Consider the following 27,392-nt stretch of genomic DNA (forward strand, 5'->3'; position numbering starts at 1 on the left):
GGGATGGTACAGGCAGGCTGGCACGGCCTGGTGCTGAAAGAGGTTTTCTAGGGCAAGGTGAAGGTGTGAGAATAGGCAGACGTGTTCTCACTTTTAATAGCGATTCTAGGTGAGTGAGACAAATCCCAATCCAGTGGCAAGTTCCGTGGGTAACATATTCACCCGCGTGTCTTATGCACCACCACCAGTGTGGACACACAAAGCGTCAAACTGCACGTCGCCAGCAGGTTTTAACCATCGTTGTCCTCAGCCGATTACTGGTTAAGGATGATGGGAATGGATTTGAAAAAAATGAAGAGGCACATGTAAAGATGGGTGAAATATTTAGAGAAAAAAGAGAGAGAGAGAGAGAGAGAGAGAGAGAAAAAAATTCTTCTTTCACTTGTGAGAATTCTCGCAATAAACAAACAAAATTGGCATCATCAAAATAAACAGACCGAACTGGGTCACTGAAAATATCTGAGGTTTTCAATGTGTTTCCTGCTCCCATTACACTTACCGTAATTAAGATTATTTTATTATTATCTGTGTTACTGAATACATTCCGACACAATGCTAAAATATTCTTAACGTTATGGAACAGTTTTTCACGGTAAAAGTAGAAATCCCCTTTCACATATTAAAAAAGAAATTAAAAAATATTCTCCCAGCCCTAATAAGATGTGGCCAGCAAAGCGTTAGCATGCAAAGGGTTAAACCAACATAATATCTCATTTACAGATTACTAGAAAGACTTTAGAGGCGAGGACGAGCGGCTACAGTAAATAAATCCACAGGAATATTCACTAAAGTGAGATTTGTTTGGAATACAAAGAGAATTCCCTTTAAGCCCAAAGTAATCGAACTGAAAACACGGATGACTTGGGAAATTCTTTAAGTTCTACTATTTGGGCCTTACATTTGAAATTGAATTTACTTTGAACTGCTGACAGTTCTCGTTATAAGGAATAACTCTGACTGAATCATAGAAGAAAGATAATAAAAATCCACATTGGTGAAAAAACACTGATTTAGAATATGTACCAGCACGCCTTGAGCTAAAGGGAAAATATTGACTAAAATTATAGCAACCTCTTCAAATAGCCCCCGTTCTCACCAAGATTATATTTGTCATTGTCATTTTAACTGAATATCCCTCTCCTGCCGTGTGGGAAGTCAAAATAAAACCAATCTGGTAATAGGCTTAAACCAGGACTTTGTATTGCTTGACTTGGGTAGAGGTGGCGGTAATTTTGCCCAGGGGTGCCCAGGCTGTTGATGCTTTGTTGGGTTTAGCTGCCTTCGGAGAGGCGATAACCAAGGACGGAGGGTACGAGGGATGAGACGCAGCGGTTGTGAGAACAGACTTGGTGCCAAGGGTTAGTCAGCATAACAGGCAGCACAGTATTCCCAGCGCTAACAGGTCTGTTTTTAGCTGGCCTGGTATTTGTGTTCTGGGATCGTCATTATTTAACCGGCTCTATGAATCCAGAACCGACTGTAAGGAACATTAATTTATTTTTCTCTGCCATGGCCTCAAAATAGTTCTGGGCAACTATTAGTGCCACCTCCAGTAAATACCGCTGGCACAGACTGTCCGCCCGCAATGTGCCAGCTAAAGAGTCATCCACACAGCATGGCTTAGTATCGGGGTACCTACCTCATGTCAATGCATGCAGCACTGCTTAGTATTGCGGTACTAACCTCAGTACATACAGCACGGCTTAGTAATAGGGTACCTAACTCAGTACATACAGCACTGCTTAGTAATAGGGTACCCGCCTCATGTCAGTGTATACAGCACTGCCTAGTATTGGGGTACCTACCTCATGTTAGTGTATACAGCACTACCTTGTATTGGGGTACCTACCTAATGTGAATACATACAGCACTGCTTAGTATTGGGGTACCTACCCCGTGTCAGTGCATACAGCACTGCTTAGTATTGGGGTACCTACCCCGTGTCAGTGCATACAGCATTGCTTAGTATTGGGGTACCTACCCCGTGTCAGTGCATACAGCATTGCTTAGTATTGGGGTACCTACCTTGTGTCAGTGCATACAGCATTGCTTAGTATTGGGGTACCTACCTCGTGTCAGTGCATACAGCATTGCTTAGTATTGGGGCACACATACTTTGTCTGCCAGTGTGAGCCCCCATATTATGATAATGTGATGCTGTGCAGCCTGCGAGGGGCAGGAATGTGTAGGGTTACGGAGTGCTGTGTCTATATTCTGGTTGTTCTCAATGAGTTGTCCCCCTCCCCCTGGTGTCACTGCCTCCTCTGTTTTTGTACGATGCTTATCTGACTGGGCACTGTGCCTAACCGCACTACACACACACAGAATTCCTAGTGTCATGTACACAAACAACTACACCAAAAGTGTCATCCACGCGCAAGCAATACTCCACTCGTGTACTCTGACACACAGACACATACGGTCAGTGCCACGTGTTCTACAACCGCTTGTTTCCTATATTATATATATCACCTATCACGCACGCACACACACCTGCACATGGGATGTATGTGCGTGGGATGTAACTGTGCCTGCGTGAACATTGGACATGGAAAATCTTCCGTGCTCATGGATTTCTAACACTTCTGCAGTGACACACAGATCACACATCATTACACACACACACACACAATATATGTATATATATATATATATATATATATATATATATATATATATATATATATATATATATATATATATATATATATATATATATATATATACACACACACACATTTATACACATCAGCACACATCTCTTTATACGCGGTGCACCATGCTGGCATCTAAGGTCAGGAGGCATATGGCGGAGATTGTGTACATATGGGAGCCTCATTGCAGCCTCCCCCCGCCCGCCACACTCCACAGAGGAAGACGGGGAAAAAACACTCCACATTTGCTTCCAGTTACACAGAGAAAGCCTGAGGATCCTATGACAAATCCTGTTATCCTTGTTTTATAGAGGCTGCGAAGGAAGCAGGGGACCAAGCCTCTGAGGCCGTCTGTGGGTTCCTGAGAACGGAGCTTGGTCCTAGGATCCCACACACCCCTCTCTCCCTCCTCCCAAACCTCAACGTGAAGGACCAGTCCCAATGGTTCTCCTCCCGCCTGGTCCTTAAGCCAGATTCCCAGGCTTGGAGTGTAGCATTCACACACACGCACACCCTCCTCTGCCCCTTCACATGACCTGCTCTCCTGCACCAGTGACTGCAGCCAGACATTGGATCCCAGCGACACATTGTATCAGCTCTTCTGACACACATTGTAACATGGAGCAATTAAACTGGGGGAGTGGGGGGGAAAGCGGCGCAGTGTGGCCTGGGTGATTTTCTCTTCATTTTTTCCCCCATAGAACCAGAACCAATGCCAGGTCTTTAACCCTAGCAGTGCTCTGGAAATCCAAGGATTAAATTACACATTTTATGAAATAATGTACATCATGATTGCTGAACAGATAACATAAATCATTAAAAAAAAATAAGCAAGAGCAAACATGAGGGCAGCTTTGAAAACACAAGACATTTTTTTTTTTAATTTTATTTTCAATCCTAGCAGGAGACGCAATGATCTTTTCAGATCTGACCGCCATTACACGTTAATGTTTGTCAGTCTCTCTTAATGCTTAGTACTTGTCCTTAACACTTTCATGTCTGTTAATCTAGAAGTTCTTTGGCGCTTTCTCCCTAAGCGGTGAGTTACTACGTGGCAAAACCAGCACCGTCGCAGTAAGTGGGGGCTTTCATTTTGCAATATACTAAATTTTGAAACTGCGCCATCAGCGTACTCCAGCCGTTTAGCGAAGGCGCCTGTGTCGGAGCTGGGAAGTTATCAATGGTAGAATAAGCATTTTCCAGCTGGCTACACGTCGTCGGTCTAAGGGTTTGTAAACTCATGGAGCAGGACCCTCAACCCCCGCTGTTCCTGTACGTCCAACTTGTCTTGTTCAAAATACGTGTCTGTGAGTCCAACCATTGTACAGCGCGACGGAACTTGTTGGCGCTTTATAAATATTCATAATAGGAGTTAAATATTTATATATCCTTGCAATACAGGCAATAAGGAAAACGCAGATCAAGAGGGTTCAACTAGGAGTCTCCAAACACAATATAACAGAAAGTGAGATAGACAGGATATCTTTACAGGGAATTTTATAATGGATCCAAACCATTTGTAAATAACCTGCAGCTTAACGGAATGAAAACCTAATGCGTATCCTGAATAAGTCAGTCCTTTTTTTATATATCTTATGGTTTTATATCTAAATCACATCATATTCTCAGATATGAGTGCTCGTGGTTAACCCCGAGATGTCTACCATTGTCACCTATGCTATATTCTCAGCTGGCTAGTCAAAGTATCGGCCATTATGGCGACATTTACCAAGCTTCACTTCAAGAATAAACTTCTCACGACATTCACAGCGAGCGATGGCAAATCCAGGCTGCCCAGATCCCTACCCATAATAGGGAGAAATATTCTCACAAATAGACAAAAATGGGCTGCAACCATCTGTGTCAGATTCACAGGTTACGACAGATCCCAAAAAAAAATCCTTAAATTCTAACTGCTCTCATCAGAGGAAAAAGGGGAGTTCTGTAGGTTTGTTAACCGTCTAAGTGCTGCAGAGAGAATGGAAGTTGAGCGGTTAGAGGATAATCTTGGGTCATTGACTAAAGTGTGCGTTGCTGAGGATGCTAAATTTATTTCACTTTTTAGGAAATTATTTATCCCGTTTGCTCTTAATTAGTGTATTCACTTTGAATGGTGCACAATTCACCCTTGACTGAATAACATTTGTGAATGCACCGAAACTCGTGCTTAGTGAATACGCCTTGATTGGTGCGAAAAATGGAACCTTCTCAAGACCTGGTAACAGAATGTCAAGAATTCAGCAATATTTTCCTGTCTTGGGTTCTTCACCGAACTGGAAATGATCAGCAATGGACCAGGGATTAATACAACCAAGTTGGGAGATATTTTCCAAATTGGCTGTTTTAGCCCAAAATGTGTAACTCCCTGTTCATTTCCCGGTTTGGTAAATAAATCCGGTCTAATTGCATTGACAGATGGAGCTGTGGGTTCGGTAGTTGCTGCGATGGGAAGAGTGCTCTGCCAATGAGTGAGCGAGCGGTGATTACACGGACATTCCTGGCTGCTCCGTCACTGGAGATTCCCTGCACTCATCCTGACTCACCTACACAGTTAACTCAATCCCTGCTGACATATCCCATCCAAGGGAGTGACAATTTCTTTCCCATAAAATTCCCCTAATATTGAGTGCTGAAATTTTCTATCCGGCCACCAGGGGGAGTTGAGGATTGAGGGGGAGGAATGAAATCAGAGCAGTCATACAGTGATGGCTAGCCTCTGGCACTGCTGTGGAGTGCTGTGGACTGCTTTTCTTATGACTCTCAGGCAGTGATGGATACCCTCTGGGACTGCAGCTGGTGTGATATGTCTCCTATGACTCAGGAATTTATATTCATGGGAAATGTTCTCCAGAGCAGGGGGAGGCCACATGTTTACAGTCTCTGCAATGAGAATGGATCACAACTCCCAGTGTTCTTGGACAAGCGTAGGCTTTATTAGAACTGCATGTGTTAAGAAGATTCACGGCAAACCCAGCGCTCAAGCCAATGCTTTCGTTTTCCCAAAGCGGTGTATTAATTCATATTTTATTTAACAATCTAATTTGGCATTGCTCCTCTTTGAGGGGGGGCAGTGTGCCTTTCATGGTGGAACTGGCAGAGGGTCGGGAAGGGGTGTGGGTTGGCAGTGCCAGACAGCAGTGGGTACAGCCACAGCTTGTATGCAAATGACCAATCTAACAAGAAGTATATTCACTGTACAGTAAAATTGCTTTCAAGAATATCTCCAACACAAGGTGTCCTGGTGTCTGTGTATTAGGAAGATGTGAGAGATAGGTGTCCTGATGTCTGTGTATTAGGAGGAGGTGAGAGGTACGTGTCCTGATGTCTGTGTATTAGGAAGATGTGAGAGGTAGGTGTCCTGATGTCTGTGTATTAGGAGGGGCGAGGTAGGTGTCCTGATGTCTGTGTATTAGGAGGGGCGAGGTAGGTGTCCTGATGTCTGTGTATTAGGAGGGGAGAGGTAGGTGTCCTGATGTCTGTGTATTAGGAGGAGGTGAGAGGTAGGTGTCCTGATGTCTGTGTATTAGGAGGGGCGAGGTAGGTGTCCTGATGTCTGTGTATTAGGAGGAGGTGAGAGGTAGGTGTCCTGATGTCTGTGTATTAGGAGGAGGTGAGAGGTAGGTGTCCTGATGTCTGTGTATTAGGAGGAGGTGAGAGGTAGGTGTCCTGATCTCTGTGTATTAGGAGGAGGTGAGAGGTAGGTGTCCTGATGTCTGTGTATTAGGAGGTGGTGAGAGGTACGTGTCCTGATGTCTATGTATTAGGAGGAGGTGAGAGGTACGTGTCCTGATGTCTGTGTATTAGGAGGAGGTGAGAGGTAGGTGTCCTGATGTCTGTGTATTAGGAGGAGGTGAGAGGTACGTGTCCTGATGTCTGTGTATTAGGAGGTGAGAGGTGCGTGTCCTGATGTCTGTGTATTAGGAGGTGAGAGGTAAGTGTCCTGATGTCTGTGTATTAGGAGGAGGTGAGAGGTACGTGTCCTGATGTCTGTGGGTGAGTGCTCTTAACCCCTTAAGGACCAAACTTCTGGAACAGGGAATCATGACATGTCACACATGTCATGTGTCCTTAAGGGGTTAAAGGGACACCACTGCCTAAAAATGTTGTATTTATTTTAAATCTCACTGTTTAGTAGCTATACTGCCCAATTAAAACATGCATTTGATTATAATTTTTTTTTAAATGGGGTATATCTAAAAACAACTTGCAAAAGCTGCAGAATTCAGCTAACCCCGCCCAGACTCTCTCTGGCTGTCCAATCACATACTTCTAAATGAGACGTCTTTGCCAGACACGGAGCTAAACAACCAGAGAGTAACAGGGTGTATGATTGACACACCTTTTACAAATGAAGCATTTCAGCCAGCTAATGTGCTCTAGGGGTCTGGAGTGTCTCTTTAATGTAAAATTCGAGCTGAATTCGTGGTTAATAGAATGTGATGTTATATAAAAGCTTTGCCCGGTGGAGATGCTACCATTATTGTAAAAGACTACAATAGATCAGGCCACCATTCTCTTCCTCTCTATTAAAGCTGCAGTTCTATTGTAATGGGCTGGTTACGCATTCCTCCGAATAGTCTGTGAATAAGGTAAGCTGGTTTATCCTCATTTTTCTCCCAGCCCTGTGATCATCAGCTAAGCCGCCGAATATTGTTATGGGTAAACAGCAAAAAAAAAAAAATCAAAGCATTCCCTTGAATAAATCAACGTTATCTTTTCCTTTCTAGTTTGTGATAATACAATAAACATCTAATCAGGCACGCCACATCCTGGCACCTGCACGCATGCAGGGCAGACACCTTCTTTTTTGTTATACTAGCGGAAAGAGAGAAAAAAAGAAAACAAAACAAAATGTAAAACCCAAAAGACACAATGGTAGATTGGAAGCTTTTCAATCCAAGACGTAATTCTGGTCAGAAACCGTAGACTTACACAAATGTTCTACATGCACAGACCCCCTCTAATGGACTGCATGCAGGCCGCCATATTGTCATAAATGGAACGCTCAGCGCTGTAATGATTACGGTGGCAGTGAACGGTCTGGGGGGGTCACATACAACACACCTTCCAGATTAACCCCACCCCCATTAAGACAGAGCTACATAGAGTTGGAAGAAACATATTAAACAAACCTGTAAGGTTTAAGGACAATGTAGAAGATCCCGCTATGAATCAGACAGCACGCAATGCCTCGTTTGTGTGTGAATAGATTAAATTGGGAAATGTGGGAAAATGCGGCCTGCTTCCACTGGCCATAAACCAATGGTACAACATGCAAGAGTATGGAAAGCAAACGGCAAGCTGTCATAACACAGGGCGAAATACAGCTGGGGGGTTTATTTCAAATTGTGTAATACAAGGGCGTGGACTAATAATATTAATTGTGAAGCAAGGACTGAAACAATACATAGACCATTATTCTTGCCAGACTGTTTACACGAGTCCCCGTCTCTGTTCCCCCCGCACACTGCACCCCCCCCCCCCCCACTGCCCCCTCTCACTATACACCAATGTCCCCCCAGGTCTGTGCCATTGACAAGACTGCAGGAGACAGAGGTACTGGAAAAATCGGTCATCACAGCCAGAAGACAGAATTCCCGCATGAATATAAAATTGTTTCCATACACGGCCAATAATGTCCTCATCTTTCTAAGAACACATTCTACGCCTGCCTGTAATTATACCTTGGTGCCTGTATTCCCAGATTGTCTTCCCACACCTAGCACCTCTAGGTAGAGCATCTCAATTTATATCCAGTGCAGTACCCATACTGCGAAGGAGATAGGACAGACGACATCTCCACTAATGAAAAAAATGACGCTTTTAAGAGTCAATCAATCAAAGAATAACTAATATTTCATCTAATGGAGACAAGAATGCCGTGTAACTGCTGTCATGGCAAACACTTCATTTCATTTTAAAGTCACTCTTGTCCTGGGATTCTTTCTTAATACTTTAAGTATTAGTTCTTTACCTTTCTTAGAATTTTACATTACAGTCAGTCATTCTCCCTGATGTTGGTGTTTGTCAAATCTTCATTTACGGTGTTTTAAATATCACGAACGTGTCAAACGATAAACACATTTATACTTTGTACCGGAGTGTACGAAATAAGTAAAAAGCATTTAGACAACTGGTAGAAACTTCGCAATACACAGTAAAGTCCTTCCACCTGCCGGCTGAGAGTGATGATATTTGTAGACTGGCAGGAAACATTCCTCCGGCTTCTGGCTAAAACCCTTGTTGATCAATGTTTTGATTACTATCTTAAAACACATTTTGCAGAGCCACGTTTAATAAACTAACAAGCAGCACAAATGGGAGAACTATAGTGTGAGACAAATGGTTTTATTTCCCCCCAAAAATCTAAATATTACCGAAATGGAAATTATTATATAGCGCCAACATACTCCACAGCACTGCACAAATGGTGTATACATTTATTTTTTAATTTATTTTTAAATCTAAACCAAATTAGAAGAAATAAGAGGAAGAGAAAGTCCGGATTAAATGTTAAATATTATTATGAAATGATCCGATTATATCAGCGAGGTTTCTGATCGGTCCTTTAGATTGTCAGAGTTGTGTACAACTCTCAGTCTATCTACACGCCAGTTCCATGACCATCTCCGCATCCGATTTGTCCTAAATTCTTCTCGATTTGTTTGAGGAGAACGTTCTCAATACATTCACTCTCAGCCGTGTTCTACTCTGGCACAGACTCTGAATACAGCAAACAGACTCCAGAGTGTGCAGCTAACACTCTGACAAGTGTGATATAAACTGTGCTTTGGATAGGAGGGGCTTTCGGATTGCCGATGGGAGGGTAACAATCATGTCTCTAACACATAGTAAAGACATTATCTGGAATGGGTGTCACCCCCTGACTCGTTCCTCTGCTCCCTTCTGTCCCTCTAAATCTTCTTCCTATCAGGCCTTGGGTCTTCTCCAATCTGCTCCCCCTCGGTCGTAAATCAATTTGTCCAATAAAGCAGTCTGACATGCTGAAATATCGGCTAAACATCCACTCAATCTGTTTATGCAAATCGAATAAATCTATCCGTCCTTTCTAAATATTGATTATATTTCTTAATTTATAGCAAAATAAATACTGAGATGACATGCAAAGTTGGGAAGAGAGAGAGAGAGAAGCAGGGAGGAGAGACAAGTGATGGGGGAGAAGCCACCCATCTAGACATTGAGCTAGAATTGCTAGATTTAAGAATAGGACAAGAATGTAGACAATGCTGATTTGATCATTAACATTGATGATACTTGTATCAAACACTGGAGACGCTTTTACTTTACACAAGGTGGACCTCCAGAATCTAACATCAGTATCAAGCCAGGTCCTATATAGGATGTTGCGGTACCTCAGCCAGCTCCAGGAAATGATAGAAATGGACAGGCCATGCGCAGCATGTTCCTCTGTTTGTATGATGTACAGTTTATGGTTCTCTGGTTTCAGATCTTGAGGGTTTCTCTCATTCTGGCGTTCTAGAGCACGTTAATATCCCACAAGTCATTTTGAAGACAAGAGTCAACCACACTTCCGATTGGATGAACAAGCTGTTAATTTCCTGCATATTCATTATTAGAATCCAGAATATACTACCTTCCTAAGAAAATATCCAGATATCTGGTTAGGTTGGTTAAGCTTCAGATGTTAATGGTACTCAATGAAATGTTGAATATCGTGAGATGTAAGACATTGGACAAATGCCGCAGTGCCAAACGTGTGATTAAATCAGAACAGGAATCTGACCACCGCCAATGAAATCAACAGCAACACTGGAACAGAGGCGTTCTTCTAGGATGGGGAGGTGGTGATAAAGCCATAGGTCAACACTTGAGCAAGGTGAACCCTGAGTCGGCAAAGTTTCATGATAAACGTTACATATCGCTAAGTGACAGACACAAAACCTAATTAGAGTTTAGAGAAACTTTGGCAGGTTTATTACTGGCGAGGAATGAAGTGGAGAAACCTGTGGGCTCTACTTGACTGTAACAGGTGCATTTTTCATGCGGGTAACGTCCTATAGTGACCACGACCCAATTCATTCAATTCAATGATCAGCTAAAGGGGACTATCAATCACAGCTAATAATGTGGTATTAAGCCATCATGGACATTTTATTTTAAGCCAGGAACTACAGACGTGTGTACAAGGATAAGATTCCTGACTGCGGTGGAAGAGTCAAAATTCTGAATTCTAGTGTTTGGTACTCTTAACAAAGGACGAAAACGGAGACACAGAAGACAGCAGGAACAGTTGGGAAGACATACCGAAAGGCAATATTGGAGAACGGATAACATTTTATGTGTCTGGTCTCCCATAGGTTTTCTTTTTACTGCAAAAATTCTGCTGAGTCACCAAGTCTAAAATAATGAATCTCACTGGTGTCCTTGCTGCCATTTCCAAGAGTTGACATCGGGAATAGGACTGGTTTCAAAAAGAAGCCTGTGGGTTTAACATATCACATGTAGATGGAGGGGCCTCTTCCCAGTTAATTGTCCTCACCTTATAGTTGCAGACCTGAAATGTGTAGCAAGACAAGTCAATGGAACTGCCGTACTAAACCATCCCTCCCAAGATTTCGGCTTCTTAGGGGAGGCGAGGGTTATTGTCCTGGGCAGGCACTGAGTGACAGAAGCTCTGCAGCCACCTGGCATGTGGTATATGATGTGTCATTTAATGTGGATCTCACATCTGTATACCAGGCTACAAACACTGCTCTGGGCCCCCATAGGAGGTTCGGGCAGAGGGTAAATAATATAGGAGGTGAAAAGGGTTAACACAATTTTAGGTTGGCAAATTAAGTCCTTGTTTGTGTATGATGTATGCTATGTATTCATTTAACCCATTTTTAATGCAGCACTGGTCCAATTTATAGCTGCAAATCAGTCTCTTTTTCAATCTCCGGCTCTCATACCAGTAAGAAGACAACCTCGGAGCCCGTTTATAATGACTAGTCTTCATGAAGCAGTAATGCCCTGGGCTCCTGCCCTTCTATACTTCGCAAATCTCGAGAAACCAGAGCAGCTGCTTCCTGAATCCCCATCTCACAAAGATGCCGCTTTAACGATCATGAATTATTTTTGCCCCCCTGCAAGGGAAAGCTGTGTGTCTGCAGGTAGGTATATGCAGAGCTCATGTCAGATGAATTATTGATGATTTCACTGCTCACAGGGTTTTACTGAAGATGAAGGCTGGATAAGAGATCACCACATGCTGTAATGGGTGTGATATTCCTGGCTAAATTGTATGGATGCCTGCCAGCAAATTCATCCCGGCCCTTGCCCTAGTTCACCGTAACACCTTCAGCCCTGGAGTAAACAGTCAGGCTGTGGCGTTTTAACCTCTCGTGTGCCGGAAGGCTCATCACAGTGACAGGGTGCACTCCAACCCAAAAGGCATTTGGTAACACGAAACAGAAAAGGCCAGAAGTCACACACTCCAGGCTACTGTGCTGTAATTTAATTTAAAATTTGCAGAAAGCATCTCCGTGTTCTTACACTGAGTAACTCCACATGGGATGAGGCCAAACAAGAAACAATGAAAGCTTGCCCAAAAACAAAAAAAGTAATTAGGGCGAAAAACAGGGCACTTATTCAAAGGGCGACGCCAGCTTCTGAAGAAGCCAGTGTTGTTTCCAAGACTGGACTCCAAGATCAAGTCAAGAATATCTTATTATCTACTAATAGACTATACGGAATATCCGATGTGCTATTCTTTGTAGCAATACGTACGTCTTTCTTTTATTCTAGAGGGAAAGTCCTGTTTTTTTATTTTTAGGTCATACAGAATTGTATTCATTAAACAGAAAGCCGTGATGAACAGTTTATTTACCTAAGTGAGATTTGTAAAATGTTAGGTCAGAATAGACAAATTTTATTCATTCTACCAGTCTGCTAAGGTTTTAATTGAGCTGTTTTTTTTTTTTTTTTTTTTTTTTTTTAAAGTAGAATTTTAATTTTACTTTGAACTCTGGACAGTTCACACTTGAGTGAATAATTCTGTAAGTTGTAAATGTTCGGCTCGGTACAGGAGTTGAAAAATGTTGGTCTATAATTTTCTGATAAAGGGTCGTCTCCCAAAAAGTTCCTGATCAGAAACTAAACGAACAGTGCATGAAAAATCAGCTATAATAATACCCCCATGATCTACATCTGGCAAACACTGGTCAGCGAGGATAACATGCAGGCCTCGTGCCAGTTCCTTTAGAACCTTTTTTTTTTTTTTTTTACGTTTTTAAGAATTTTAAGATATAAAAGAAATCGAATGGATAAGTCGAGAGTTAAAATTATAAATTGAAGCTTATGTGAAGTCCACCAAGAGAACTGGTCTTCGATCTCCCCAGAATGCGTCCCAATACAATGTGACCCCACCAGAGACAGAAACCTTGATCCAAGATCTATGGGCTGTGGACCTTTGCTCCCAAGTTGTAGTGTTAAGTATTGGAGATTTTCATGGCACATGTTAATCCACCCGCTAATTGTAATCCCTTTACTACGGAGAAATTCATTAGGATTCACAGCTCATCAACTTGGCAGCAATAATAGTTTGTGCGTCGTTCCAAAACTGCTAGAACGGACAGCCATATTTAAATGCAAATGGGGAGAGCAAGCAGGGTAAAATGTGCTGTAAAATGAGTTTTCCCAAGAAATAGGACAAGAAAAAGGAGGAAAAGCCAACGTAGTGTGCTTAATATACGGAGGGAGATAGAGGGTATCCTAGGACAGACGAGGGAGCCGTCCCCGTAATGTACGTTATGATTGAGGGAATAGAGTTTGGAGCGCTTGCCTAAATACAGACTGGAATTATTTTTAAACCCTGGCAGCTTTTCTTGGTTAAAAAGCAGAGGAAGTTTATTCCAGATGAAAGAAAGTTATAAAAAGATGGATCTATATTAAACATGTGGACAGAATGAGACAAAGTATGTCGCCACATATACACAAAGCAACGTTTCAAACGGGTAAAAACGAGGTGAACCCAGTAACGAGCTCCTGGTACAGGTCCTGGGGAGTGAGCCTAAATGACAGGGGCGGTGGTACCCACTTGGCCTGATCAACTTTCTATTGTTTTTAAACTTCAAATAATATTTACCCCTATTGTAATAACTACATACACACAGAGATGGAAGGGGAAATGACTATAGAGCACACAGGGGGAAGGGAACTGTGCTACAATGTGTTACCCTAGTTGGTAATTATTAGGGTTACTATGGGCTGGCATCATGAAATCAGTTGGTGGATGAAATGGGAGAAGGTCAGTGGGGGTGAATTTGGAAACTCAGTTCTGTATATTGACTGTTGTAAAGAAGAAATCGATCGGAGGAGGCCATCAAGTCAGGGATGAGCTCGGGGGTGGAATGGAAAAAGGATATCTAAATGAATGAGAGGGGATAAGATGTAATGAGAGTGAGGGTACTTTGTGTGGATATGGCTTTAGGAGGTGGATATTGATATCCTTCCCCCACAGAACGGGGAAGGGTACGGCATATGTCAGACAGACCGATTCAAGTATAAACTTGATATTTTTCTAAGTAAAAAATATCGACCTCCATATAAATCCTTGTTAGGGGTCAGAAGCAGTATTTTAAGGCTACCTAGCGCTCAGGGATTTGTCAAGTCATGTGTAGAACTGTAATAAAATGTAAAAAGGGATAAAATTCAATGTTGTGCTTTGATAGAAGCTTTACAGAATGGACACTTCTATTGAAGTGAGTTAACGCTGCATGTCAATTCACAATATTTGTGCAAAACATGTGTTAGTTTAAAGCCGAAAATAGGGCATGACTTCTGTTGTGTATTAAATCTTTTTTTACAGCTCTGATTAATAAAGCAGTATGGTTTCTCCAGTTACACCTGGGGTATAGAACGTTGCTCTGCTTCTATTTTAAAGGGACCTGAGATCTGGAGATACATTATTATTATTTTATTATATATACACATCAATGCATCTTTCAAAAAACAGGCGTCCTAGAACAAAGACGGGAGAAATTAGATAATGGATACTAACCAAAATTCAGGAATTTTTATTGCAAGTTTCAAAATGTCAGTTTCCAAACGGACACTGCGTTTTCACTCCGCATGCCCCCATGCAGATATTTTCTCTTAAATAATTCATTAAATAAGGGGTTAGGGGTTATTATACATAAAGCCCCCGAGGACATCCATATATAACATGTCCTTTCTACTGCAATACATTGTACAGCTTCACAAGGATACCACGAGCACATGCGAACACTAATGCATGCGCGGCCAATTCGTTCTCACTGTCACTTCATTGCTTTATATAGAAACAGCATTTTCTTCTCTTGTGTAGGAAGTCGGTGAAACCGTAGCCTTTAAATAAAAAGGCCATACCAGGACCCTTCAAGTCCCCTGCCCAGATCCCACAAATAACAAGCCTTTTGTTCCAGCAAAGATTTTTTTTTTTTTCCCTCTGTGGATCAGAATTTATAAAATGATGTTTGGGGAGAGAATGGACTGTTCTTTTCCACAGGGTGCGTTTAACAGGCACCATTCTACACGGTCCGGCACAATCAGACGTCATTATTTTATTATTTGTAATGGGACTTTTTAAAATGTAGGGAAAAAAAAAAATCTAAACCTTCAAAAACTTTGACAAATAAAACATTAAACATTTAAAAGGACAATAATGCTTGTAAAAATAAATAAATTCACAAAAAAAAAAAAATATTGAAATGGACATTTAATAATGTGCTCCTCCCTTTCAGGGTTGAAGAATTAAGCTTTTTTTAAATAGCTGCAGCTCCAAATCGAACTGGTTTGGCTTATTAGGATTCCAGCAAAGTATAATAATCAAATATAAAATTGGATGAAATAAATTAAACGAATCTGAGAAATAACATTCTTTTGACAGTGGGACACCCTTAAAGGCGGTAAAGAAAAAAAATATATATTGAAAAAATTCTCATTCTCCAGAGGATGCATAAAATAACTGCGTTTGTTGGTGTTATATAAATGATAATTCTAACAATACAGACAATGAACAAATGACTGCAAAACAACAACAAATTAGAATATTAAAAAGAATAAAAAAAAAAAAAAGATTTATTTTTGCTTTCTTAGATTCTGTTTTGAATTATTGAAAAATTTAACCTGAGCTCTGTGGCCTAAAAAAGGAGGTAGAACTAGACTTAATTCCCCTAAAGTCTGTTTGATAAGAAACTCCAATAGAAAATACAGAATGCTGCTCCTGAAAAATTTGGATCGAGTCGTCGTCTCACGAAATGATAAAGAAAATGACACAAATAATGTATTTTCATTTCTAAATTGAATTTACTTTTTTTTTCCAGGTGATAGAAATATACACTTAAATAATCTGAAACATTTCTAGAATCCCTCACATTACTAAAGGTTTTTTTTTCCCCTTCATGTTCATATTTATAGTTGTTATTTTATTTTTTTTAATTTTTTTTATTTTACCGAATACTCTTCGTTAACTTGGGAAAGAGTGAATGTGTCTTCACAGTGGAATTTGCATTTGTTGTTAAATTCTGGATTGAAAGATCCCACCATTTCTTTGTACCAAAATATAATTATAGAGCGGAGTGGAGGTCAACCGATAGAACTCCAATGGTTGTTGAACTTCTACTACCATAATGCCGGTCACATCTACCTCTTATCTACAGTTTGAGTGCCAAATGTCAGTGGATCCCGATTTATTTCAGAGGGTCCAGACTTATAATTACAGGTACATCATAATGGATGCGCCGTTGACAAAATGCATTTTAATGGAACTATATTACTTTTAGAGAATAGGCCTCCTAATTTTCCAGCAGAAGAATGTGTCATCAGGGCCATGTACTTAATTTGGGTCCCTGAACAAAATAAATTAGGAACCACTGCCGTATGCGTGGCCCGTGTGAGGCTCCATTAGTTTTGAGACCTGGGATATACTAAAGTGAAACCGAAGGGGTTTTACTCTTAGAACAAGATGGGTGCACACCACTTGTACATCTTCCCCCAGTCCAGAGCTTGTAGATAGTTGAAAACATTGCCATGGGTTACTATGGTAACATTCTGACTCACTGTGCCAGACTGGAGAGAGAGGTACAAGTGGTCTGCACCTGCCGAGGGTACAGATCACATGCTTCACCCACTGCACTACCAGGCAAAAAGGGATGCAAAAGGGAGGGGTGTATAAATAAAAACTTTAAAAATATATCAGAGTACCACAATAAAGATTCTACATATACCCAACAATACTGCAAACACCCACCACACATACACAGCACCACAAACAGCCCATACACACACACTACACAAAACTATAGACAGCCAATACACATATACAGCACACTATCACAGAGAGCCCACACACATACAACCACAGACAGCCAATACACATATACAGCCCACACACATACACAGTACTCAATACCACAGACAGCCCACACACATACACAATACCACTAACTTCCCACACACATACCACCACAGACATACACAAAAATTTAAAAGCTGCACCCCATAGCACAACACTACAAATAGCCAAGAAACATACAACACGTGCAGAATAACGCACACACATACACAACACAAAAAAAAACATTCTCCAACATACACACAGGTTAATAAAAAACCCAGTGCCAGCACTCCAATGAATTTCTTTGGCAGAGCACAAGACAAAGGCTGCCAACCCCGATAATTACCAATCGCGCATATACAGGTCACATATGGACTAGATTAGATTTGCGAACTCTGATATATTTACCGAAATTATCCAACAGAAATAACAGGATAAAAGGGGTATAAGCTAAAACAAGAGAAGACAAGGTTCAGACTGTAAGCTTGTTTGAGCAGGGCCCTCGTCTACCTGTTGTTCCTGTGTCATTGTCTCATTTATTGTAAAATTCCCTCCTCTCATAATATTGTAAAGCGCTGCGGAATTAGTTGGCGCTATATAAATACCTATAATAATAACGAACGCTCCCGCATGCAGTTTAAAGGACATTTCATATGCAAACAAATCCCTGCATTTGGCAATGCTGAGCAACAGTAGAACCACGGATCTCCAACGCGTTTACCGATTACGCTAATGTACCCATTGTGCACCGAGAAGCCATTAAAATATTTTTCTTCAAACATTCCTCCAGCAAGTGATTTGTGATGGTGCATCCGCACCCCCCTCCATCAAAATAAAATGAATGAAGAAACCAAGGTTAGTATATATTGGAAATAAATAGGATTTTACATTTTAAAGCATGATTATTGCTGCAAATACTCGTTTTGCCCTCTGCCATAATAAAAAATGTTTGCCTAACTTGTGGTTTTCTTTTAGTGTAACCCATTTGTCTGAAATAAAATATGGTGTTTTCATTATGAAGACTGGCGATTCTGTAACTGAATGCATAGGAAGGATTCAGAATATCGACTAACATCACAGGAATGAAGATGTAAAAACAAGAATTGTGCGCTCGGTTTAACACTTATTACAAACAAGAATAGTCAACTGAGTGAGCAATTGTTATACATGCTAGTTAATAGCTTCGAAGGAGAGTCAAGACAGATTTTTTTTAAAGCATTAGAATATAGGGTTTCTTTTTTTTTGTTTCCATGGTGAAAGGAGGTAAGAGAACCAATATATATGTGTGGTTTCTCTCTATATTCAGACAGGTAACGGAGTCAGACAGATAGATAAGATTATACCAAGATGTACCGAATTGTATTAAACTTCTCAAACCGTGCATAATAACGTGATACGAATGCTGAAATAAAGGTACAAATTAACTTTCTGATCTTATTAGATATTACTGGGGGATTGCAGAGCCTCGACTTGACAAAATATGTAAGTGACTGATAAATCCAAATGCGTGTTTTTTTCTAACATGCAACTTTTGTGCGTGTCTTGTGTACGCTTGTGTTCGTTATGAAATGCGTCGGCGTATTTGTATGGTAGCTCTCCAAACCATAGGACCACGGTAACAAGTGTCCGGAGTGAAAATTCCTATAGATACAGCTTGTAGAGATTCTGTGCGATTTATTTACTAAACAAGGAAATTGCTGAGAATTTTACATTTCGAACCAATAACGCAAAGCTGGCTTTGAGAGCTGGAGAATTTTTCCAGTTCAGCTAATTCCGGTTCCCTCGTCAGGTATCCGTTCCCAATATAGTGAATAAATCTCTGTATTTCAGTTTGGTTAATTAAGATTTTACTCAGATTTTTGTGCACTGCATTTGCAAATAAAGCACAGGAAGAATCGCTTCAGATTAGTCTGTAGTTGGGAATAAATAATTTAAATAAAATCAGATCCCAGAAGATAATTCGGCATTAAGTATTTGCGCTAATTTAGCGCAGCACATACGTTGGCCTCTAGTTCCCATGGCAGCAGGCTGCGTTAACAGACTCACACGGAGTTGCGCAGCCACACTGCATGCAGCTGCGAGCACACTAAAGGCCCCTGATTGTCAAAAACAATATTCTAATTATGATTCTAATACAAGGACACAATAATCTGATTATCTTACACACAGCATTACAATCATTGTCACACAACGCACGGAGCCGCGCGTACGAAATTCCTAACCCAAACAAGCTATGTTTTATGATATGGATAACAGTCAGGAACTATTTCCTGCAAAATTACATAGTAGCGGATTGTTGATGCAACGCTGTATGACAATGGTTTACAGTAAAATGCCATTTGTGCTGAATAATTAGGGGTTGACACTTGTGGTGTGTTCATACAAGATTAGGTTGAGAGTAAAGGTTAGTTTGTCTATACAGGACCATAGGATGTATGGATTGTATCTATCTGAGAGGGCAATGGGTTATTATGTGTGTGCATGCGTGTATTTTTACATACACACGAATCATTGCCCTTTTAGAAAACACACACAATATATATATAGACTGGGATTTAATGCATAAAAGAGACTCTCACCCAGTAACCCTGTATGTATATATTATTAGAATTACTGGCATTTATAAAACGTCAACATATTCCACGGTGCAGCGCAATTGGGAAAAAGACAGTACAATATAAATAGGCCAATATACAAAAAGAGGTCCCTGCCTGTCCCTGCAGATATTTTATACAGAGAACTTTGCTAGATGGCCCGTGAGCTTACAATCTAAAGGTTAAAATACTTAGAATGGCATTCTATCCATGCGATCAGATATGTAGACCAAGACGCCCTACCTGTGTGGCTTGCCATGGGGAGAGGAGAAGAGAAGTACTTGGTGGCTTGGAAGTGCCCGGGGTGTTGCACCGCACTGTGGCCTGCTGGTGGGTTCATTCGGCTGGCTCCGCGGTGACTCAGGTGAGGGGGAGGAACGAACTCCCGGCCGTCCATCCCGGGGGAGGGGGCTTGGCAGGTGGGCAGTAGTCCTTAGTGGGAGGTCCCGGGAGCGTAGCCGCGCTCCCTCTGCAGGTCCGGGATCATTCTCTGCAACGGGAGAACACAACAACTCAGACAAATTTCATGTAATTATTATAATGATTAAATACCTTGTACTATGCAGGTTTTATTTAACCCTCTGATTACTAGGTTCCGTCCATGGCTGACACCCCCTAGCTACAACCTGCTGTTTAGAACAATGCAAGGTCCTAACATAATGCCCCCAAAAAATAGAATGATGTATTAACTTTGTTATACATGCAAACACAATGGCCAACAATTCATCTTGTGCCGTGTACCAGATGTAGAGCCTCTGAAAGCACAGCTGTGCGTGGCTTCTGATTGATCTGCTGCAGAGATTATCATTTAATTGTCTTGTATCAGCTTGGGTACACTGACCGCCGTACACAACAAAAATATCATGTCGCAATCGAAAAACTAAAAACGTTCACTTCTGCTGAATCACAAGGCTAAAATCAGTTATAAAAGGAAATAAAACCGGGTAATGGGGAGGGGTGCAGCCAATTCAGAACTTGATGTTTGCAGGAATTGGAAAAGAGATTTATTTTTTTTCTATACCGTGTAAAAAAAAGAAATTGTTTTTTTTGTTTGTTTTTTTATACGGTGCTTTTTTCCCCAAAGACATTCAGTGTGCTTAAGAGAACACTCAGATTCTACCAGAATCAGCATCTAAATAATAGATGTTATTATTGCATAACCTAACAGCTGAGTAGGATAAATGGCTGAGCTGATCCTACCGGGACTTAAACCAGCAACCTTGAGGTTTGAATAAGTGTTGGTGCATGAACCAGTTCAGCTAGCTCAAAGCCTACGAAACGGATCCTGTTGCTCTCACACAAAGTACCTGCGTGATTTTAGATGGTATTCAGGTATATCTGGATAATGTTGTGGCAACTCTAGCTTGAAACACTTCACATTACCATATCTGTCCCTTATTCACGAAAGTGAGAATTGTCAGGGATTCAAAGTGAATTTAAAAGTTAAAGGCCAAAGTAGCCGCACTGGAAGCCCAGCTGACTTGGAGAATGTTTCCCATTTTGCTATTTTGGCATTACATTTGGAATTGATTTTAATTTCCTGACAGTTGTCAGTTTAGTGAATAATTATGTCAATGTTTGCACAGACTGAGAGCCAGACAGATTATTTGGTAGCCAGTCTGATTTATAAATGAACACCTGACGCATAGTCCTAGATTCAGCAATAAACAGGGTGATGTAATATTGACTCTCAGACTTCCGATTAATAAGGACATGTGGGATACAGCCGTGTAGCTCATGTTGTACGTTTTGGAGGACTGTGTACCTGCCTTCAATGTGCTGCACATAGTGACTCCTATAACTCAGCCATGGCCAAGTCCCCGTAATATTACACAACCTCACCAACTCCACACCTATCATACACTAGCAGAGCCATTACTGTGTGGCCCATCTTAAATATCAAAGAAAGCAAGCAGATACCTTTAATTTATCCAGCCTTTGGACTGATTAATCAACTTCAGACATAGCGACTAACACGATATCGGTGATAAATACAATATTTTTACTTCTATCCCACCATTCTGCCTACAAATAGTGTAATCTGTACCTGGGTAGTGAGGCCATCTCTCTATTTCGGCCTAATATTTGAAATTCACACTTTATCTAATAACCCTGATGTTTTTGCAAGGGGGTGGGAGACACGTAGAACTGGGTGGAGGCGAGAACGTGTAATGAATGAAGATTAATGAGAATGTGGACATTCATTCCTCTTCTCCTGCCTGTAGAACAGCTTGCGATCTTAGCCATCAATCAACACATCTCACAGGCAAAACCAGAGGGCTCCTAGCATGCTAATTACAATTATTTATATAGCGCCAACATATTCTGCATCGCAGTACAATAGGTAAACAAAATGTATGACATACGGGAACAGTAGGTGAAGAGGCCCCTGTCCGAATAAATCTTCCCATTCTCGTACAAGCTGAATTAGACACAGATATATATTGGTTTCATGTGTAGCCAACTATCCCACTTCTGCTGAACTTCATATCCCATAATGCTCTGACAAATGACTGGTTTAGGCTGACTCGCCTCTGTTTGACGTGTAAGAACCCCACGTGCAGGGAGTTCGGTGGCAATAAATGGGAATTTGCCTTAGAAGCATTATTTGAAATAAATAATATCCTCATATATCTATACACAAGAAACCTCCTCCCACCCCCTTCTGGTTTCTATTAACAGTATGTATAAAGACACAATCACATTTTATCCTCTGTAACATGACTTCCAGTACATTCATGGCTTAGTATGGTTCTGCAACTTTTATGGTAATCCCACGGATTAAACTGACACATTGAGCGGTTAGTCCATTCCCAGGGAATATCTGATTATTAGGATCCATTTTTAATAACACATTAAGAACATGACAGACACAATCTGCCAGGCTGTGTCCTTCACACACTGCTCTTTCTGCCAGTTATTAATACCAGAGGGATGATACTGCGACGCAATAAAAGGGTTAAATTTGCAACAGCAGTGATAGAGGTGACGGGATGGGGGGTGGGGTGAGGGGGACCATCCAATGGTTAGTCTCCAAATTATAATACAATAAGGATCTGTTCATGAGCCTTAGTTTAAATGTAAACCACATTAAAGATACTTATTATAAAACATAATTACTGGAGCTGGGTTATAAAAAGGGAAATGTGCTCGGGGCAGTTTTAAAATGAATGAGACCCCTGTGTGGTGGTAGGTTATGGGAAATATTAACACTTTGAGTGCTTTGCTGTCGCTGGCAAGCAAAAAAAAAAAAAAAAAAAAAAAAAGGTTATTAACCCCTACATCCTGTTTCTGTTAAAACTAAATATTTTGCAGAATGAGACCAATAGGATTTAGATCAATGTGAAACAGTTCATAAATATTCTGAGACAGGCCCAGCCAGGATCAAGGTGACAATATTAACATGTATTGTACACACACACACACACACACACACACACACAGACACACACATCAATCAGACACAGACACACACACACACATCAATCACACAGACACACACACACACAGACTGACATAATACACTGTAAATGGATGACAAAACTATATGGTATACAATGACGCAATGAAAAACATTTTAAATAGGACTCTACATATCAATTATTAATAAATACAATATTTCAAATGGCAGCTGGTTGCATAATTGTACATCAGATCCGTCAATATGTATTATTGATTAGAGCTGCGCTCAATGAACGTGCATGGGGTGGGGGAGGGGGTTATAACATTTCCCAGTGGCAGCACAGTGCACACTGTCCACAGATATTGATAGTATGTAGCTGCTCTAAGTGCATGGGCCACCAGACAATGACATGGACCACAGCAGCCCACAGCTATAAGCATCACGTTAATCGAAACATGGTCTGAATCTTGGAAGTATAAACCCAGTCAGTACAAGGATGGTACCTATAAACCCATTCAGTACAAGGATGGTACCTATAAACCCATTCAGTACAAGGTTGGTACCTATAAACCCATTCAGTATAAGGATGGTACCTATAAACCCATTCAGTACAAGGATGGTACCTATAAACCCATTCAGTACAAGGATGGTACCTATAAACCCATTCAGTACAAGGTTGGTACCTATAAACCCATTCAGTACAAGGATGGTACCTATAAACCCATTCAGTACAAGGATGGTACCTATAAACCCATTCAGTACAAGGATGGTACCTATAAACCCATTCAGTACAAGGATGGTACCTATAAACCCATTCAGTACAAGGATGGTACCTATAAACCCATTCAGTACAAGGATGGTACCTATAAACCCATTCAGTACAAGGATGGTACCTATAAACCCATTCAGTACAAGGATGGTACCTATAAACCCATTCAGTACAAGGTTGGTACCTATAAACCCATTCAGTACAAGGATGGTACCTATAAACCCATTCAGTACAAGGATGGTACCTATAAACCCATTCAGTACAAGGTTGGTACCTATAAACCCATTCAGTATAAGGATGGTACCTATAAACCCATTCAGTACAAGGATGGTACCTATAAACCCATTCAGTACAAGGATGGTACCTATAAACCCATTCAGTACAAGGATGGTACCTATAAACCCATTCAGTACAAGGATGGTACCTATAAACCCATTCAGTACAAGGATGGTACCTATAAACCCATTCAGTACAAGGTTGGTACCTATAAACCCATTCAGTACAAGGATGGTACCTATAAACCCATTCAGTATAAGGATGGTACCTATAAACCCATTCAGTGTAAGGTTGTTACCTATAAACCCATTCAATCTAAAAGACTTCTACCTATCATCCCATTCAGTCTAAGACTGTTACCTATGTGCACACAAGGCCTATACTGGGACAGAGAAAGTCACTAGCCTTCCACCACCATCTATAGCCGGCCATCTGTAGCAGCAATGGCCCCCTATAGCAGCAATGGCCCCCTATAGCAGCAATGGCCCCTTATAGCAGCAATGGCCCCTTATAGCAGCAATGGCCCCTTATAGCAGCAATGGCCCCTTATAGCAGCAATGGCCCCTTATAGCAGCAATGGCCCCTTATAGCAGCAATGGCCCCTTATAGCAGCAATGGCCCCTTATAGCAGCAATGGCCCCTTATAGCAGCAATGGCCACCTTTAGTAGTATTGGCCATCTTCAGCGGTAATTGCCCCCTATAGCAGTATTGGCCACCAATAGCAGCATTGGCCAACGTTGGCCATCTATAGCAGTATTGGCTATTGGAAAAGGAAATTCCAGAGCTGGACATAGTGATGATAACAATTCAGATTGCTGTGAATTCAGACTAATAGTTATTATTGTATCATTTATTTATAGTGTCAAGGCAATGTGCATTGTGGGTACAGCATTGATACAGAAGAACAGAGGAAGGATCTTCATAGAAGGAAAGGTGGTTTCTTTAAATCCAGTTCAATCTTTGCATTATTAGATACAGTGACTGTAATGTACCAGAAATCAGCCTGGCTGTGTAACAACATCGAGAAATGTGTGCAATACAGAGCAATGGGCATTGTATTCTGTCTATTGGCATTTAAGGGGTTAAATCACCTGCTGCCAATGAGCAAAGCAGCTCATTCTCCTGGCACTGATAGTGTTAATAGTCCTGGGACAGTGTCCAGGAGACTAGAAGATGTGACAGCTTTGATTTCACACACGGTCTGTGCAAGTACCGAGTAGAATGGGGAGTTTGTTATTACTGACATAACTAATCACCTGTTACCATGCAGTGATCCTTGGATCAGCCCTGCTTGCAACCAGTCAATGGCCCATTTATACTACAGGCTGGCTAACATGGCAGGGAGTGTGAGACAGCATGCAGTGTCAAATAATGAATGCAGTGTGTGAGACAGAATGCAGTGTCAAATAATGAATGCAGTGTGTGAGACAGAATGCAGTGTGTGAGACAGAATGCAGTGTGACATGTAATGAATGCAGTGTGTGAGACAGAATGCAGTGTGTGAGACAGAATGCAGTGTGTGAGACAGAATGCAGTGTGTGAGACAGAATGCAGTGTGTGAGACAGAATGCAGTGTCAAATAATGAATGCAGTGTGTGAGACAGAATGCAGTGTGTGAGACAGAATGCAGTGTGTGAGACAGAATGCAGTGTGTGAGACAGAATGCAGTGTGTGAGACAGAATGCAGTGTCAAATAATGAATGCAGTGTGTGAGACAGAATGCAGTGTCATAAATAATGAATGCAGTGTGAGAGACAGAATGCAGTGTGACATGTAATGAATGCAGTGTGTGAGACAGAATGCAGTGTGACATGTAATGAATGCAGTGTGTGAGACAGAATGCAGTGTGACATGTAATGAATGCAGTGTGTGAGACAGAATGCAGTGTGTGAGACATAATGCAGTGTGTGCGACAGAATGCAGTGTCAAATAATGAATGCAGTGTGTGAGACAGAATGCAGTGTGTGAGACAGAATGCAGTGTGTGAGACAGAATGCAGTGTCAAATAATGAATGCAGTGTGTGAGACAGAATGCAGTGTGTGCGACAGAATGCAGTGTCAAATAATGAATGCAGTGTGTGAGACAGAATGCAGTGTGTGAGACAGAATGCAGTGTCAAATAATGAATGCAGTGTGTGAGACAGAATGCAGTGTCATAAATAATGAATGCAGTGTGTGAGACAGAATGCAGTGTGACATGTAATGAATGCAGTGTGTGAGACAGAATGCAGTGTCATAAATAATGAATGCAGTGTGTGAGACAGAATGCAGTGTCAAATAATGAATGCAGTGTGTGAGACAGAATGCAGTGTTATAAATAATGAATACAGTGTGTGAGACAGAATGCAGTGGGACACACAATAAATGCAGTGTGAGACAGAATGCAGTGTGACATACAATAATAATAATAATAAGACTAATAAAGTATTTATTTAACCAGGAAAGGTACATTCAGACTATTCTGGTTTTCAAGTACCTCCTGTGGATGATGTAATGAGTGCAGTGTAACACAGAATGCAGTGTAGCACATTGTACCATTTTGTACAGCACTGCAGCCTATGTTCGCTCAAGCCCCTGTCTATTGAAGGTCATAGATAGCGGCCTTGCCTTCACATCACTAGTCCAGGCCTCTCATTCTAGGACTGGATCCCACGGTTTCCTGTGTGACAGTATACTCCAGGATAGGAGGGTCCCAGTCTCTTTATATTAAGTGTATATCCAGGGCAATCATGGGGGAACTCCATAATGCAAAGGCTTAACCGGAAACAAAATAGAGTAAACCCTATTAAACCACAACTCCCAACATGCTCAGGCAGCTCTGCTTGGCTGCGTGTGCCAACCAGTCTTGGCAATGTCTGTATCTATGGAGAAAACATGCTTTCCCCCAATTTAGGATTCCTTGAGTCCCCAAACATGCAATTCAGACAATAATCTCAAACAATAGGGACTGTTACTGAGTCTACTGAGAGTGGTGATCCACAGCCACCAGAGGGAGAGTATCTCAACAACAACAAGCTGGGCCTTCATCATATCCAACGTGCAATAATAATAATAATAATAATAATAATAATAATAATGTAAAAACATAACAAGTCTAAATAAAAACAAACAATTGTCCACCCCAGAAGGTTATTCAAACTGATATTTAAACAAAAATAAATACATTTTGGAGATTTTTTGGAACAAACGAAAACATAAAATAAAGGTTGTGAAGCAGTGAGGCATGGCATACTGACTGGTCAGTACAAGCAGAGTACAGACTACAGAATTAGTGATGATACAATGTTTCTGTATGTCTATCAGGGAATATGGAACAATTAATGCCCTGTTCCATTGCAGTATACAGCGGCCTCTTCC

The 27,392-nt window shown here is 41.1% G+C and overlaps 1 protein-coding gene across 1 annotated transcript in view; it reads right to left on the reverse strand.

Annotated features, from left to right (window-relative positions):
• Window positions 1-27,392, reverse strand: part of LOC134611946 (BAH and coiled-coil domain-containing protein 1-like) — a 129,702-nt gene that overhangs the window by 44,004 nt on the left and 58,306 nt on the right. Inside the window, exon 2 of the mRNA XM_063456297.1 lies at window positions 19,830-20,076. Coding sequence (XP_063312367.1) covers window positions 19,830-19,983 — 154 coding nt within the window. The 5' untranslated portion in view covers window positions 19,984-20,076. The remainder of the gene's footprint in view (window positions 1-19,829; window positions 20,077-27,392) is intronic.

This window comes from Pelobates fuscus, chromosome 5, assembly GCF_036172605.1.
Source record: "Pelobates fuscus isolate aPelFus1 chromosome 5, aPelFus1.pri, whole genome shotgun sequence".
In the NCBI taxonomy this organism is placed as follows: Eukaryota; Metazoa; Chordata; class Amphibia; order Anura; family Pelobatidae; genus Pelobates; species Pelobates fuscus.